This window comes from Dermacentor albipictus, chromosome 1 (genome assembly GCF_038994185.2).
Source record: "Dermacentor albipictus isolate Rhodes 1998 colony chromosome 1, USDA_Dalb.pri_finalv2, whole genome shotgun sequence".
NCBI lineage: Eukaryota > Metazoa > Arthropoda > Arachnida > Ixodida > Ixodidae > Dermacentor > Dermacentor albipictus.
The window spans coordinates 335567332-335580996 of NC_091821.1; the positions used below are offsets into that span (position 1 = coordinate 335567332).

General features: G+C 44.6%; 1 protein-coding gene across 5 annotated transcripts in view; it reads left to right on the forward strand.

Annotated features, from left to right (window-relative positions):
• The first annotated feature begins 1944 nt into the window (after positions 1-1944).
• Positions 1945-13665, forward strand: part of LOC135915031 (protein boule-like) — a 67112-nt gene continuing 55391 nt past the window's right edge. Inside the window, exons 1-3 of one of the 5 annotated variants that reach the window (XM_065447995.1) lie at positions 1945-2151; positions 5142-5252; positions 11023-11114. In XM_065447995.1, the coding sequence (XP_065304067.1) occupies positions 2149-2151; positions 5142-5252; positions 11023-11114 (206 nt within the window). In that variant the 5' untranslated portion in view covers positions 1945-2148. The other 4 variants (XM_065447999.2, XM_065447996.1, XM_065447997.1 and 1 more) reach the window with 4 other exon arrangements.

Below are 13665 nucleotides of genomic sequence, written 5' to 3' on the forward strand. Positions count from 1 at the left end.
CGTAAATTGTTTGTTCTAAATCATCCAATTGCAGCAGTGACATTGAAACAAACAGAGAAGGGTTGCTGTTCATTTGTTTTCTTCACACACTGTGTGTGATGTGAGTTAATAGATAAAACTACACTTTTGCACAGAGGGAATGTTTATTAATCGTTCTGGTGTCCTTTGGCACATGAAAGGCATTGCCCACTTATGCATGTCAGAATGGTTGCGTTTATACAAGACACCTTATTCTTGGTATTGAAGAAGTCAGGTAGGTATGAGTAACAAGTGTAATAAAGGTAAGGTTACATGTTCATTGTAAAAGTCAAATAATGGTAAGCAACAGTTCTTCACTGACATGTCAGGATAGCTTATGAACTGCATGAACCGATTCTCAAACAATGCCCATCAGAGAACTTGATCATTGTGCAGCACCGATTTGGGTCATAAGAAGTTGTTAGGTTTGGCTCCTACGAGTGGCAAGCTTTCTTTCGTTTTCAATCCCATTGTTTTTTTATTAATCTGAATCTTATCTCAAATTAACCCTCAATAATCTACATTTCAGCTCAAATGCTATTTACCCCTACGCGTTTCTCGGCTTTGCTGTTGGCTTCGTACGGTTATAATGGAAGCATATCACACAGGTGTTAAATTAACAAGTAAAATGTGTCATTTATACATGAAAGTTGTAAATTTGTTTTATCTGTCACCAACTGCACCGCACTTCCTCTTTGATGCTAGCCAAAATTTCGAAGTTCAATTATTCCGAAATTTGAGTACTTAAATGTCAGGTTTTTTGTTGTAATTTTATACATGTGTATTACATGTCGCGTTCTACTGGTGCGAGTGCGAACGATAGAGTGCTTGTAGCTGCAAAATGCGATGACACTCAGCTGCGCAACTGTCGAATTCGACCGTTCTTCGTACAGTTATAACCGCGGTGAACAGAACATGCTTCGGCGTGCTTGGCCACGGCCGCTGGCAGCCGTGGCTGAGCATTGCCTCCTTTATTAGATGCTTTCCCAGCAAGAGTTTCCTGCGGAACGAATCTGCCCTCAGTTGTGACAACGCCTCCTTTATTTATAAAGGAGGCGTTGGTTGTGAACAAGCGTCGCAAGGTAGCGCTTGTGACCAACACTATCGATATCGTGTACTCCATACTATCAAAACAAAGATTAGCAAGAGGCGATTGGATGAAGAAAAGCACGGTGTTTACGTGGTCGGTACCGCGATGAAACTATGGTCGGCACAATCCTCTGGTGCGCATTTTAAATGTTGGTTGTCTGGAGCAAGAATAGCTGTCGCCTGTAACATACGCTGAGCTAATATGAAGGTTAATGGCCTTCGAGATTGATGCGAACGCATGAGGAATATTTCGAAAGCCACGCGAGGTAGTGCCCGCTGGTTCCGCCAGCTTAACACTCGCGACCAACACCTTGTCGCGACTGACACTAAAAAAAAGGAAAAGGTTTGGCAGCTAGTTTTCCGCTCATACGTCAGGCATCTAGTAAAGGAGGCAAATGACTAACAAAACTCTATGATGGCTCAGCGTGATGACGTATAGAGAGCGTATGGCAGATATGACGTCTCGATGATGGCGATTTCAGCAGGACTAGTGCCCGAACACGCACAGTGAGCTAGGGTCTTTCAAGTAGTTCACCTTTGTTCAGCTAATGTATTAACGCATTTGAATCAAGCGCCCGTCTGCTTTCTATAATAAATCAGTTTTAGCTGCTTTGCGCCAGCTACGTCACAGGACGCGTTGAAATAACCGAGATTGAAGTTTCGTTTTCTGTCCTGTGCTAAGGTTTTGGAAGAGTGGCGATTTGACTTGTGTTTAAAGTGTGGAAATAATTGCGTTTTTTTTTTTTTCTGCCTATCCTGTCAAATCAGCCTCTTGCTTTTTGAAATGCAGGCGCTTTTTTTTTCTTTCTCTCACTGTTGCTTGTTTGATGGCCATCATCGCGCGCTTTTCATCCCCGGCGTGTCTTCAACGGCGCTGCGCGCACCAGTGTCGCAGGCAGCGCGGGGATAGCGCAGGCGCGCTGCGGGTCCCGGAATTGTGAAGGGTTTGGCGGGTGCCTGTGTGCTAGCTGCCCCGGCGCGGTTGTAGGAGGTGAGACAGTTTTGAAGAGCGCAACCAAAGATCCCAGCAGCAGTAACGCCATGGTGAGTAAATAGTGCTTCCGCGCTCGAAAGCTAAATGCAACCTTGGCTCTGTGGCGCCTATTCTTGTCTTGGAAGCACAGTATAAATAGACTGCCGGGGAGAGCCGCTTGTGCTGTCGCTTTGCTGCCTGTAGTGGCTATGGTGTCAGTAGGTACTAGGACGCGATACTATTATGCGCGCTGCTGTTACTTTAGACGTGCGACAAAGCGTATGCTGCCTTGTTTGAGTCTTGGAAGTCCACTGATTGATTTTCGCTGTTGCGATGGTACAACAATTACTTGCTCAATAGATTACAAGTGAAACGTATGGCTTTACATTTGGTTGTCGTTTTGCTGGCCGCTGCGTACACATTGTGTAAGCCTAATTTGTGCAATATTATCGCGAGCCGCGCGGTCGTCGGTCTTGCTACGCAGTTGTGAGCCCTTTGTTGAGGTGCAAGTGTAGTGTTACCAGGTGGTGTCAGCTACTGCTGTCCAGTAGATGTCCATACTACACGCTTTATTTGCGTGTGTGTATGCGTGTGCGCGCGCTTATCATCATAACATCGCGGGTAGCTTCGAGCGAAAATATCAACGGCCTTTCGGTACCCGTCTGGTGCTCAAAATATTGGGGTTTCGGATTGAGCGCCACAGGTGTTTGAATGCTGTAGGGAAAAAACGGGGAGGCGTTGTCCCTAGGTCGCGGAAAAGAAAAAAAAAGTTGCGCCATCCGATTTTTAGATTTTGTAGCTGGCGGCTGTTCGGCTTGTTTAATGATACCACTCCAGTAATTTTCATACGCGCTAAAGAGTTTGCGGGCCTGGATTCATAAACATGGCTGGGCAGGCAAGCATTGTACTACCTTTTCTCTAGTTAGGCTACAGCTTACTGCTACTTGGCCAGTTGTATGGCGAAGTTTTATACACTGAAACTTTAGCAGTGCGTGTCAGGTTTCGTTTGATGGTCACAAAAGTGCATGTTCAGCATTTTTTAGAGAACAATCAGCGTTGATCCTTATTAACTTGGCGTTGAGTTATTATGGGGCATATACTTATCGACACCTGCTGCCCTTTGTTCTAGAATTTCGTACTGCCGGTCCGCCCATTTGTTTGTATGAGGTCTTTGTTTTGCTAAAGATGCATGCAGTTGCAGGTTCACTTGCATGAGGTGGGGCGTACGAGGTTATAATCAAAAAGGATCACGTTCTCTTTATAGTATGCTCGCAACTGGCCTGTTATCGTAGGGCTCGCATTATAGGGTATCCTCGATTGGGGTAATTTCTTTGTAATTTTACGTCATTATGCCGTGCCTTGATCAGTTTTCAATGTTCACGTTTATTTCTACGCATTGCACTAGTTGCTTGTATCTCTTCCCGCTAAATTGTTATTTCTGACAATGGTTGCGTTAAGCCAAGCACAGCCTTTCTCATTCTTTCTTTAACGTTTCTTTTTTAGTCACGTGCAGTAACGCTGGGCCAAAAATGTCAGATGCTGACAAGTGCTTCCGAAGAGGTTCGGAGGAATTATTGAGAAATCCTAAATACGTCGGCACTTATTTGATTAGCGGTTGTAGCGTGTTAACCTAGCATTCGTTTAAAAAGTAATGTTGGAACTGAATTAAGGCTTGATGCTTTGATAAAACGGTTACCCAAAGACATATATCACTAATAAGTATGGAAAGCGTATTTACAATCTTTTACTCTTTCCTTGATCTGTGTATACTAAGTCAATAGGAAAAATGTGAACATTAATGCACATATGGCAGTAGGATAAAGGCTGCAACAAACGGGCAACACTCATGAAAAATTTGACATGCCATTCAGCCATGTGACAGTAAATCTTGTCTAAAGGCTGGTGAAACATTACTGTATGAGATGGTTTCAGTAGTGTATAAAATTTCGGAGCCTCGTATGCAAAATAGTCACTTGCTTGAATAGTGGAACATAGCAGCACTATTGGGTGGGGCAAAGAACATGAGTAGATGGGATGGGCACTGGACATCAGCCTGCTTTACTTGCAAGTACATCTCAAGCTTGGCAAGGCTCAAACACTGAATAAAAGCTGCAAGAAAATGCAGTGGGGACAGCCTTTTCATATGAAATCTGTTAATGTCCAGTGCCAATCTCAGCTACTTGTGTTCCTTGTCCCAAATATTTATTGCTGCTGTTGAGTATGTTCCACCATACCAGCCAAGCGAGCTTTTGCTGATAACTCCCTTGTTTGAGTATGCTATGTGACTACAGAAGTTTGATGTGTTTTGACAATGGAGAGTGTATGCATTGCATGCATTGTTTGTGTGTGTGTGCATCATGCAAGAACCGTGTCTTGGCTTGTCAAACACCAAACTTGTCCATCTGCACTTCTAGACTGTCTTTCTTTGTCCCTTGAGTGTCATGCTATTTTCTATAAAACACCAACTTGTTCAGCATTCTTTCCATCTCACTCACAATATTAGTTCTTTAGGCTCTTTTTTTTTAACTTTCCAACCTATAACCCTTCTATATTGGTGGCTTTCTGTGCTATGTCTGTGTGACGTGCGAGAACCATGTCAGCATGTCAAAAACCGAATTGGTCCATCTGCACTTGTATTGTGCATCTTTCGTGGTCATTTGTGTGTTGTGCTATTTTTCGTAATTATGGATTACCAACTCTCCCAGCATTTTGTCCTGATGAAGCATGAGCATTGATTTTCCCTGTATTCATTGTTCAGTACAATCAATGTGTATGCAAAAACAGGTGTATGACACATTTGACATGCAATTCACTTATGTCTTCTCGACAGCTTTGTTGTTGCTTATCTTGTGTACTTTTTCTTCGTGTCTATTACTGTAATGCATTAACAAGAGGACTTGATCTAGGAACAATTGCTAAGGGCAGATTAAGTAACCAACTGTGTTAGTCTGCTACCGTTCAAATTGCGCAGAGACTCAAATTTTCTTTTTTCCTGGAAACTGTTTGTACATGCGTGCTAAGCTTGTAGCATTGTCTAATCTTGTTTTTACATGTTCTGTAGTCCACAAACAGCACTGAGGGCTCACATTCCCCATCACCAGCTGCCCTGAATGCACCACGATACGGCACCATGGTACCCAAGCGCATATTTGTTGGGGGCATCTCTGCAAATGTGAGTAATTGTTAAACGATGCAACCTGAATAGTTGAAAGAAAAAGGGTGTTAGTGTGATTAATTTGTTTGGCATGCCACTGGCAACAGCCAATCCAATTTTGATGTTACATTTTCTGTATTAGAGATAAGCTTCTAACAGTTAATCTAAGATAGATTAGTCCCTTTGCCATTCTTTGCAGCAGTTGGCTATTGGACATCTGTCTCATAGAATGCTATGCCAGGCCACTTGTCATGTCCATATGCTTGCCCCCTAGTCTGCTATTTGAGGGTTTGCACAGGCTTGACAGCAATGCAGGTAGCACTTATTGGTTTCCAGGTTGACACCAAACTACCATTCAAAGCAGTAGAATTGGCCAGGCAACTTATCAGTACAGTACAAGGCAAGGGGTGACAAAGAATGCAACAAACAGGGATGGAAGTGCTGTGCCAATTGCGCCATCTTGCTCCAAACCATCGAGCTGTGCCAACCTGCACCAAAACACTAATTTCGAATGAAGTTGCCAAATTTAGCAGGATGTGCATGTTCAGTGGCAACCACACAGTCATAGACATGCATTGGCTAGGGCTTAGCCTTGCAGTCCAAGCCTAAAGCAGTCCATTTTAATGTCGGCGTCCTTGGAGTGTTGGTGTATTTCGTGGAATAATTGTTACTATGCCACAAGAAAATGACAACCGTTTTGTGCTATACAATGCATAGTACAAACACTATACAATGGATAGTACAAACACAAACGAGGAGGGGCTCTTGTTGCAGCTCGGCCTCCTCCTTATAGAATTTGTTGATAGATCAAATACATTGCATTGCCATTGCCAAAGGTGCTGCAAATAAATTCTTGAATGCTACGCACTGTCAAGACAAGTAAAATGTTTTTTCATAAAGGAATATACTCGTATGTCCCAAAAATTGTGCCCGAAATAACTGATATCAATACTTCCATGTTTTTGTCTATTTAATAAGTAACGAAAATATCACACGAACTTTAGAACTGTATCATTTCGAAACCAGCAAAGCAGTGCATGCCACTGATATGAAAAATGTAAAGGCCATGAAATAAAGAAATTGAGGACAAATATGATAAATAAACATTGTCCTTCAAGAACCTTGTTTACATTTCTATGCATATGCAACGGCCAGGGAAGAATCTCAGTGACGCTGTCCCTTGTTCCAATGTATTGCACAGGAGCAGCTGTCACTGGTGGTGTATTGTGAGTAAGTGCAGCAAAATTATAGTCGCGATGGAGAGCACCTATATAAAGCAGTTCTGCAAAATATACAAGGGTGAGCCAAATGAAAGTGAGCCAATGTGAATATATGACAAACAAGCTATTTTATTTAAAAGTAGTCTCCATGAGCATTACACATTTGTCCCACTGATTAACGAGTCGCATGACTCCCGTCTTGTAAAACTCCTCGGGTTTAACCGTCCGTGGCTTAACCGTGTCCGGGGAAAAAGGGTATCCTGGGGGTTGAGTCGATGCTGGGTGTTTGGACCTTTACGGCCCCTCGGCGGAGGCAACACACCTCTTTGGCTTCTGCTTCATGTAGACACCACTTCCGGGCTGACCCACCGGGGGAAATCGGTAGTTGCCTTTTCCTGACCCCCTCTCCAATCTGAGTCTTTCTCTCTCCCTTTCAATCTTTCCTGTCTTCTCCTCCCTTCTATTTACTTCCGACTTTCCTGGCAGCAAGGGTTAACCTTGTGTGGGTGGCCAACCTTGGGTACTCCAGATTGGGTTATAGTAGCACCGTACAACTGGCGAGGGCTTGACTTTATCGTAAGACTTGCTCCGTCCCCACGTTGGGCTCGGTGGTGGGCGGCTGGCGCTGCTGCCGAACTCAAGATCACTATATTATGGCTTTTAGTAAGCAGATTCCCCTCGATTGCCCTCTAAAGAGAGGGTGCATCGATGCAACCTTTCAATTCTTTTTGAAGAACACTGAAGAACACGTCCCTAAGTACCAACTAATCCACAGTGAAGGCAACACGAGCGTGTGTAAATTCTTCCCCTTCTTGGTGGCGAAATGCCTCGCAAACACGATAGGACCTGGCTACAAAGCCACAGAGATGTCCAACAGAGACCTGCTCCTTGAATTGAAGGATAAAACCCAATATGATAAACTGAATTACTTGAAATGCATTGGCGATGTAGCAGTCACTGTGTCGGCACATTGAACCACGAACACGAGCCGTGGAGTAATCTCTGAAGATGACTTCTTGGACTTCAGTAATGAAAAGCTGCTTGAAGGTTTTCAGGACCAAAATGTCATCAAGGTAGAAAGAATCCTAATCCGCAGGAATAACGAACAACTTCGAGCAAAGCATATTGTACCAACCTTTGGTACTAGTGTGCTGCCTAGTACATTGGATGCAGGCTGTGTCGAAGTGCGTGTTAGGCCGTACATCCCAAATCCTCGACGGTGCTTTAAGTGCCAGAGGTACGGGCATGGATCCCAGGCATGCCGAGGAGGGCAGACTTGTGCGAAATGCAGCTCGAGTGATCATCCATCAGACACTTGCGACTCATCTCCACATTGTGTGAACTGTGATGGAAGCCATCCAGTTTTCTCCAGGACATGCCCTAAATGGAAGAAAAAAAAAAGAAATCATTGCACTGAAGGTCAAAGAAAATATAACATTTCACGAAGCAAGGAAACATCTTTCGTACTTGGATGACACAAGCTTTTCCGAGCCAGTGCGACGAGGGGCCGCGTCACAAATGCCTCGGGAGTCTACCGCAGTCACAGATAGTGGTCCGGTAATTGCTCCGCCTGCCCCCCTGGTAGCAGCAGCAAGTGCTGCTTCATCATTATCAAAGGTGGGCCTGCAGACCTCGGTTCCGCAGGTCCCAAAGCTAAATCGAACTCCACGGCCTGGGACGCAAGTTTCAGCGCCTAGTTCACTATCCTCCAGCACCTCGGAGAAGGTCATGGAGGTCGATCAAAGAACCCCGGCGTCATCAAGGCAGAAACATATGTCTCATCAATTTAGAAACATATGTAAACTGTGCCTGGAAGATGTGGACCACTTAGGTGTAGAAGAACTGGCCAGCTACACCACTGAACACATCCTCTGTTCTGCTCGAAACTGCATACCTCAGTACTGCACAGATAAGGTCAAACCAAAACTGTGGTAGAACAAAGGCTGTGAAATTGCAAAGAAACGCCAGAACAAAGGATAGAGCAGATTGTTACGCCACCAACGACAGGAAGTCTAATAAATTTTAAGCGGTGCAAAGCAAATGGCTGCTGTATCTGCCGAATAGCCAAAAAAGAAGGCTGGACACACTACGTATACTCAACAAACTCATACACGGATGTTAGCAAAGTATATAACACGGTACGTAGACTAAAAGGACAATGTCATTTTCCTCTCATCACTGGCTCTGGTGATACAATAGAACATCAAGCGAACACTCTTGGTGAGCACATTGAGAGAGTATCAAGTTCAGAAAATTATTCTGAAAAGTTCTTACACCATAAAAGAATAGCTGAAAATATTCCTCTGCGTCCAAACAAGTCATTAGAAGGATACAACAAACCACTAACATTCCATGAACTCCACGGAGCGCTTGCAAAGCTAGATTTGACACGTAACAATTTCTGCGCATTTGTTTTAGAGTGAGATGAGCTAAACAAATATCTAAACCAATTTACAACACCGGAAATCAGTTCACTCCCTTTATTGTGCATTTTTAGAGTCTGCCTGCTGATTCTCTTTTATTTTTTTTTAAATATTACATCATTCATTTAACAAGAATTCATAAGAGCAACACTTAAGCCTGTTTCACATGCAAGCGATTGAGCGAATGGAGCGAATAGTGGCACGGTGCTGCAAAGCTTTTCACGAGATTTCGTTTCACATGCATTGCCGCTGCGCGTTTTCCGCCGCTGGGAATATCAATGTTGCTGGCACAAAGCACGGGACTTTCAGCCAATTTTGGTAGTTTGCGACTACCAACATAAGCATTGCTTTGTCCCCGCCTCTCAAGTCTTTATATTGTATATAAATATCCTGCACTTAGCAATTCGTTGAAAATCTCTCTTGGCATGTTGCCCGTACCATGTGTAGCAAGTAAATAAACATCTTATGCACAGGCTTTCCCGCATTAGTACTCCACTGGTCACATGTCGAGGCGGGCCGTTCGGAAGCGGTGCTGCCGCTCTACCGCTGCGATGAAATTCCAACTTGCCCGAACCTCGTCGCTCCCGCCACTAGTGCTGCCGCTGCCGCTCGAAACAGATTTCTGCGGCGCGGAGGCAGGATTCGCGAGCATTTTTGCTTGCATGGGAAACAGGCTTTACTTGACGCACCGAATCGTGACGATGCACTTCAACCGCTGGATTGCTTCCCACGGTATTGAAGGGGGGCGGTACAATTTGACGCCGACAGTATCTGTGCCGACAGATACTGCCAACAGATCGCAACAGTATCTGTGCTTGTTCTTTCTGTTCACACTTGTCACGGAGGAGCTGCCGAGAGGCCGTGGTGAATCCATTGAAAAATTGGAAAAGGTTTTCAGGCGGGCCTGAGCGCAGCATGGGCAATGGTGAAATGGTGGCGAGGGCCTACTTGCGTGGCTCAACGCCGCTGCTAGGTGGCGCAAAATGTACAGCCAAACTTAATTGCAGGCGCCTATACAGAAATATGACGCGGTGAAGCATATGCAGAGTATTGCGGAGAAGCTTAACAAGCGTGGGAAGGGGCAATTGATACTGGACACAGTGTGTATTTCTTATTTATACACGCATGCACACACAGTTTCCTGTCACATTACGAGCAGCGATATGCCTAATTAGTGTACTGGCAGACCTTCGGAGCTTCTTTTCGGACGTGCCTGTGGCAATTTGAGCTCCTTAAGGGCAGTGAAAGGAATGAACTCGTTTTTTCTGATTGCCGGATTTTTCGGACATTTCATGGCCCCTAGGAAGTCTGAAAAATCCGGCGTTCACTGTACAACTGTCCAAGAGGATGTTTCATATGGTCCGTGCGGCAAACGCATGGCGAAAGTAAAAAATATAACGGACCGACGCATTGAGTAAGGAACGGGAAAGGAAGTGGGCCACCGCTTCTTTGAAGGAGCTTGAGCTCAAAAAACAGTGTTCACTGACGCCGAGATGCAGGTGTCTCTCATCCAAACCAATATAAATTCTTTAAAAAAAAGCTGTGAAACACAGCACTGAGGTGTTGTGTGCGAGCTGAGCGTATGTCGGGACAGTTGAGGTTGACTATCCAGCTGCTGAGAGAGAATCCCACTTGTGACAGTTCAGGCCTCATACCATTGAGCTTGCTATCAGTTGATAAAAATAGCTCATATTCGAAAATATTTGCTTCCGTATGCATCTCTTTTTATTCATATTTGAAGATGTCTGACTCGATTTGTAATAAGCTTTACCTTTTTCATTTTTTTTAAAGGTATTTTATTTGCTGTGCATTTTACTAAGCCCTGCCTTCTGTTTTCTTTTCGAATAAAATAAACACTACTCCTTACTAATCAAATTGGATTAAGTCATTTTTTAAATCCTTTAACATGCCTACTAGAGTTTGACAGCATCAGGCAACATGGGGTCTGGCCGTCTTGACATACGATACAGCTTTGTGTCACTCGGGAGATTTTGCAGAAGCACTCGGGGAAAACCTGGAAAACTCGGGGAATTTGGAAATATCAACTAGGTAGACAACTGCGTTTGCTCTGAGTGGGACTGTTATACTTGGCTAATGTGTAGTTTACAACAGTAGTAACTGCCGCTTTTGCTGTTTCTCTTGCAGACCACAGAATCTGAACTCCATGAGCTCTTCTCGCGCTATGGAGTGGTGACTAATGCAAAGATTATACTCGACAGAGCTGGTGTGTCCAAAGGGTAAGTGCATAATCACCCTGAAGCCGCATGCTCACATTTGCAACAAGTTGCTGGATTGACTTGATGACTTGTTCAAGTAGCCGGACGTGTTTGACTGAAAAAAGCTTGCCTTGCTTCGTGATGACATGCTGTAAAAGATACTTTTGTAAGCTGTCTTTTGATTATGTCAACCCATTTGTCCTGTTCATCATCAGTTAAAAAGCCTGATTAACTCTTTCGGGACCGGGGAAAAAACAGGCAATTCTGATGGGTGTCAAAAATTATTTTTTATTACGAATAGTCATTACGCTATATTGCTGCAATGTTTATCAAAATGTAGCTAATTAGATGGTCTTTCATGCATAAAGAAAGGTTAGACTTAAAAGTGATATATAATATTTTTTTAAAAATCTCAAATTCAAGATTTGCTGAAAGAACAACATAAAAAAGTTGGAAAAGTCATGGATATACAAGTGGAAAAACATAATAAAAAAAATTCAAGATATACAAAATGTGCTACAATGCCTCCTTTCTTGCTTGTGAAAATTTGGCACGCGTATCTACAACTGTCTTTTTTTTGTGTGAAATCTAGCTTGCACCAGTGGTCAGCCACTCAGGTCCCACGGTTCTTGTGCCACTCGACGAAGCAGTTCCGGGCAGTCGTAAAACACAAGTGAACTTGACATGTGCTGCAAAAGACATTAGTTTTGAGCTCGATTTTCTTCTGCTCATAGCACAGCTTGCAGTTTCTGCGTTTTGCCACTTTTTCCGGCTTGTGGAGTGCATGTTTTGCGACGGGTGGTGGAGGCGTGTGTGCTTGCTTGGCACCGTCAAGATTCAGAAGCTGCCGAATGAGCTCTTCTCTAAAAGCTAGGTGGTCAAACCCGGCAGTGCGTGCCAGCTCAGGAATCTCTGGGTGCAATGTGCGGTGAGCTTGGAAGAGTACAAAACTGTTCACACATGCAATATCGATGCAGTGGAAGAACAGAGTCTTCCACCACCGTACGCTTCTCATGAGAACATTATAATATCCAATCATTTGATCCGATTTATCTACGCCTAGCATGCCAGCATTATAATCATGGATCAGCAGAGGCTTTGTTATAGATATCTGAGTCCAGGAGTTTTGCCTTCTTTCCCTTCTTTTTGCGGTGACCGTGTCATTTGCAGTATGAACCGTGCTCATCATGTTGACAACACGCCGGTCTTTCCACTGAAGGTACAGGATGTTCTGATCGCGCAACCATCGAATGTCGCCACGTCGAGCTTTTTTTTCCCACCGTGCATCCTTCAGTTCGGCAGGAAATCCTCGGCGATCCTTGCGTGTGGTTCCGCAAGCCAATGTTTTTCGGCTGAGAAGATGACTGAACAGGCTAGTAGAAGTGTAAAAATTGTCCATAAAGATCCTGTAGCCCTGATCAAGATATCTGTGACACAGCTGGCAAACTACGTCGAAAGCTAAGCCATGGGGCCCTGGCTGCTCACGCTTACCGGTATACACACTAAACTGCACAGTATATCCGGTGCCAGGGTCAGCTAGGACCCACAGCTTGTAGCCCCATTTTGTTACTTTATCTTTGATATACTGTCGGATGCCTGACCGCCCTTTCGATTTCACCATGCGCTCATCCACGGAAAGATCGCGATGTGGCTGGAAAAGATTCGCTGACACTTCGTTCATGTGTTGCAGGAGCCACCACATGTATCGGAGCTTTCCTCTTGAACTTTGAGTGACATCGTCCAAGTCTGCAACTTGCAACATTGCGAGTAGAGCTATGAACCGGCGTCGCCGCATGATCCGTGGTGGGAGCAGACCGCTGTACAGATCTCCTACGTTCCAATACAGCTTCAGCCGAGGAACCTTCACAACGCCCATGTAAATTACGAGTCCGATAAACTTTAGCATTTCACTTGGGGTGACTTCTTCCCAAGATCCATCGGAACAAGCATGCGTTGGTTTTTCCAAAATGTGAGTCCAAGCATACTTGTTCGTGTTGTCACAAATTGTTTCGATCACATTCATCGAGAAAAACAGAAGAAAGAAGTCCAGAGCAGTCAAGAATTTCTTTGATCCGCTTCTGAGCGCCACGCCCACTTCTGCGTCCAAGTACACGCCAGGTTCCCGTCGCGGCGAAAACTCAATCCGCTTCTGCGCTGGCGGCAGCAGATCATTGCCGTAGCTTGTTGAGACCCTATCAAGTAAAGATAAAATAATGAGAACATATAGCGAGCCCGTTCACCTACTCCAGAAAGAAATGAATGTGGAACTATGCTCACCTTCGGCTACTAGATGAAGTCCGTGGCTCATCATCATCCGAATCGGAGTCCGAAATAAAATCGGAGCTGCCGAAGTCGTCTTCAGACTCTTTGCTGCTCGGTTCATCAAAAAAATCCGTTGCCGAAGCAGCGGAATCGCGCGATTGACGGCGTTCTTTTCGAGCGACCGGACGCGAGCACGACGCCATTTTCCACTGCGTCCGCCGCCGCCGCAATCGAGAAAATTCTCTCTCGCGTATCGCCACCTGCTGGAAATGAAAGAAACTATGCCGAAACCGAGAGTCTAGTTCCTGAC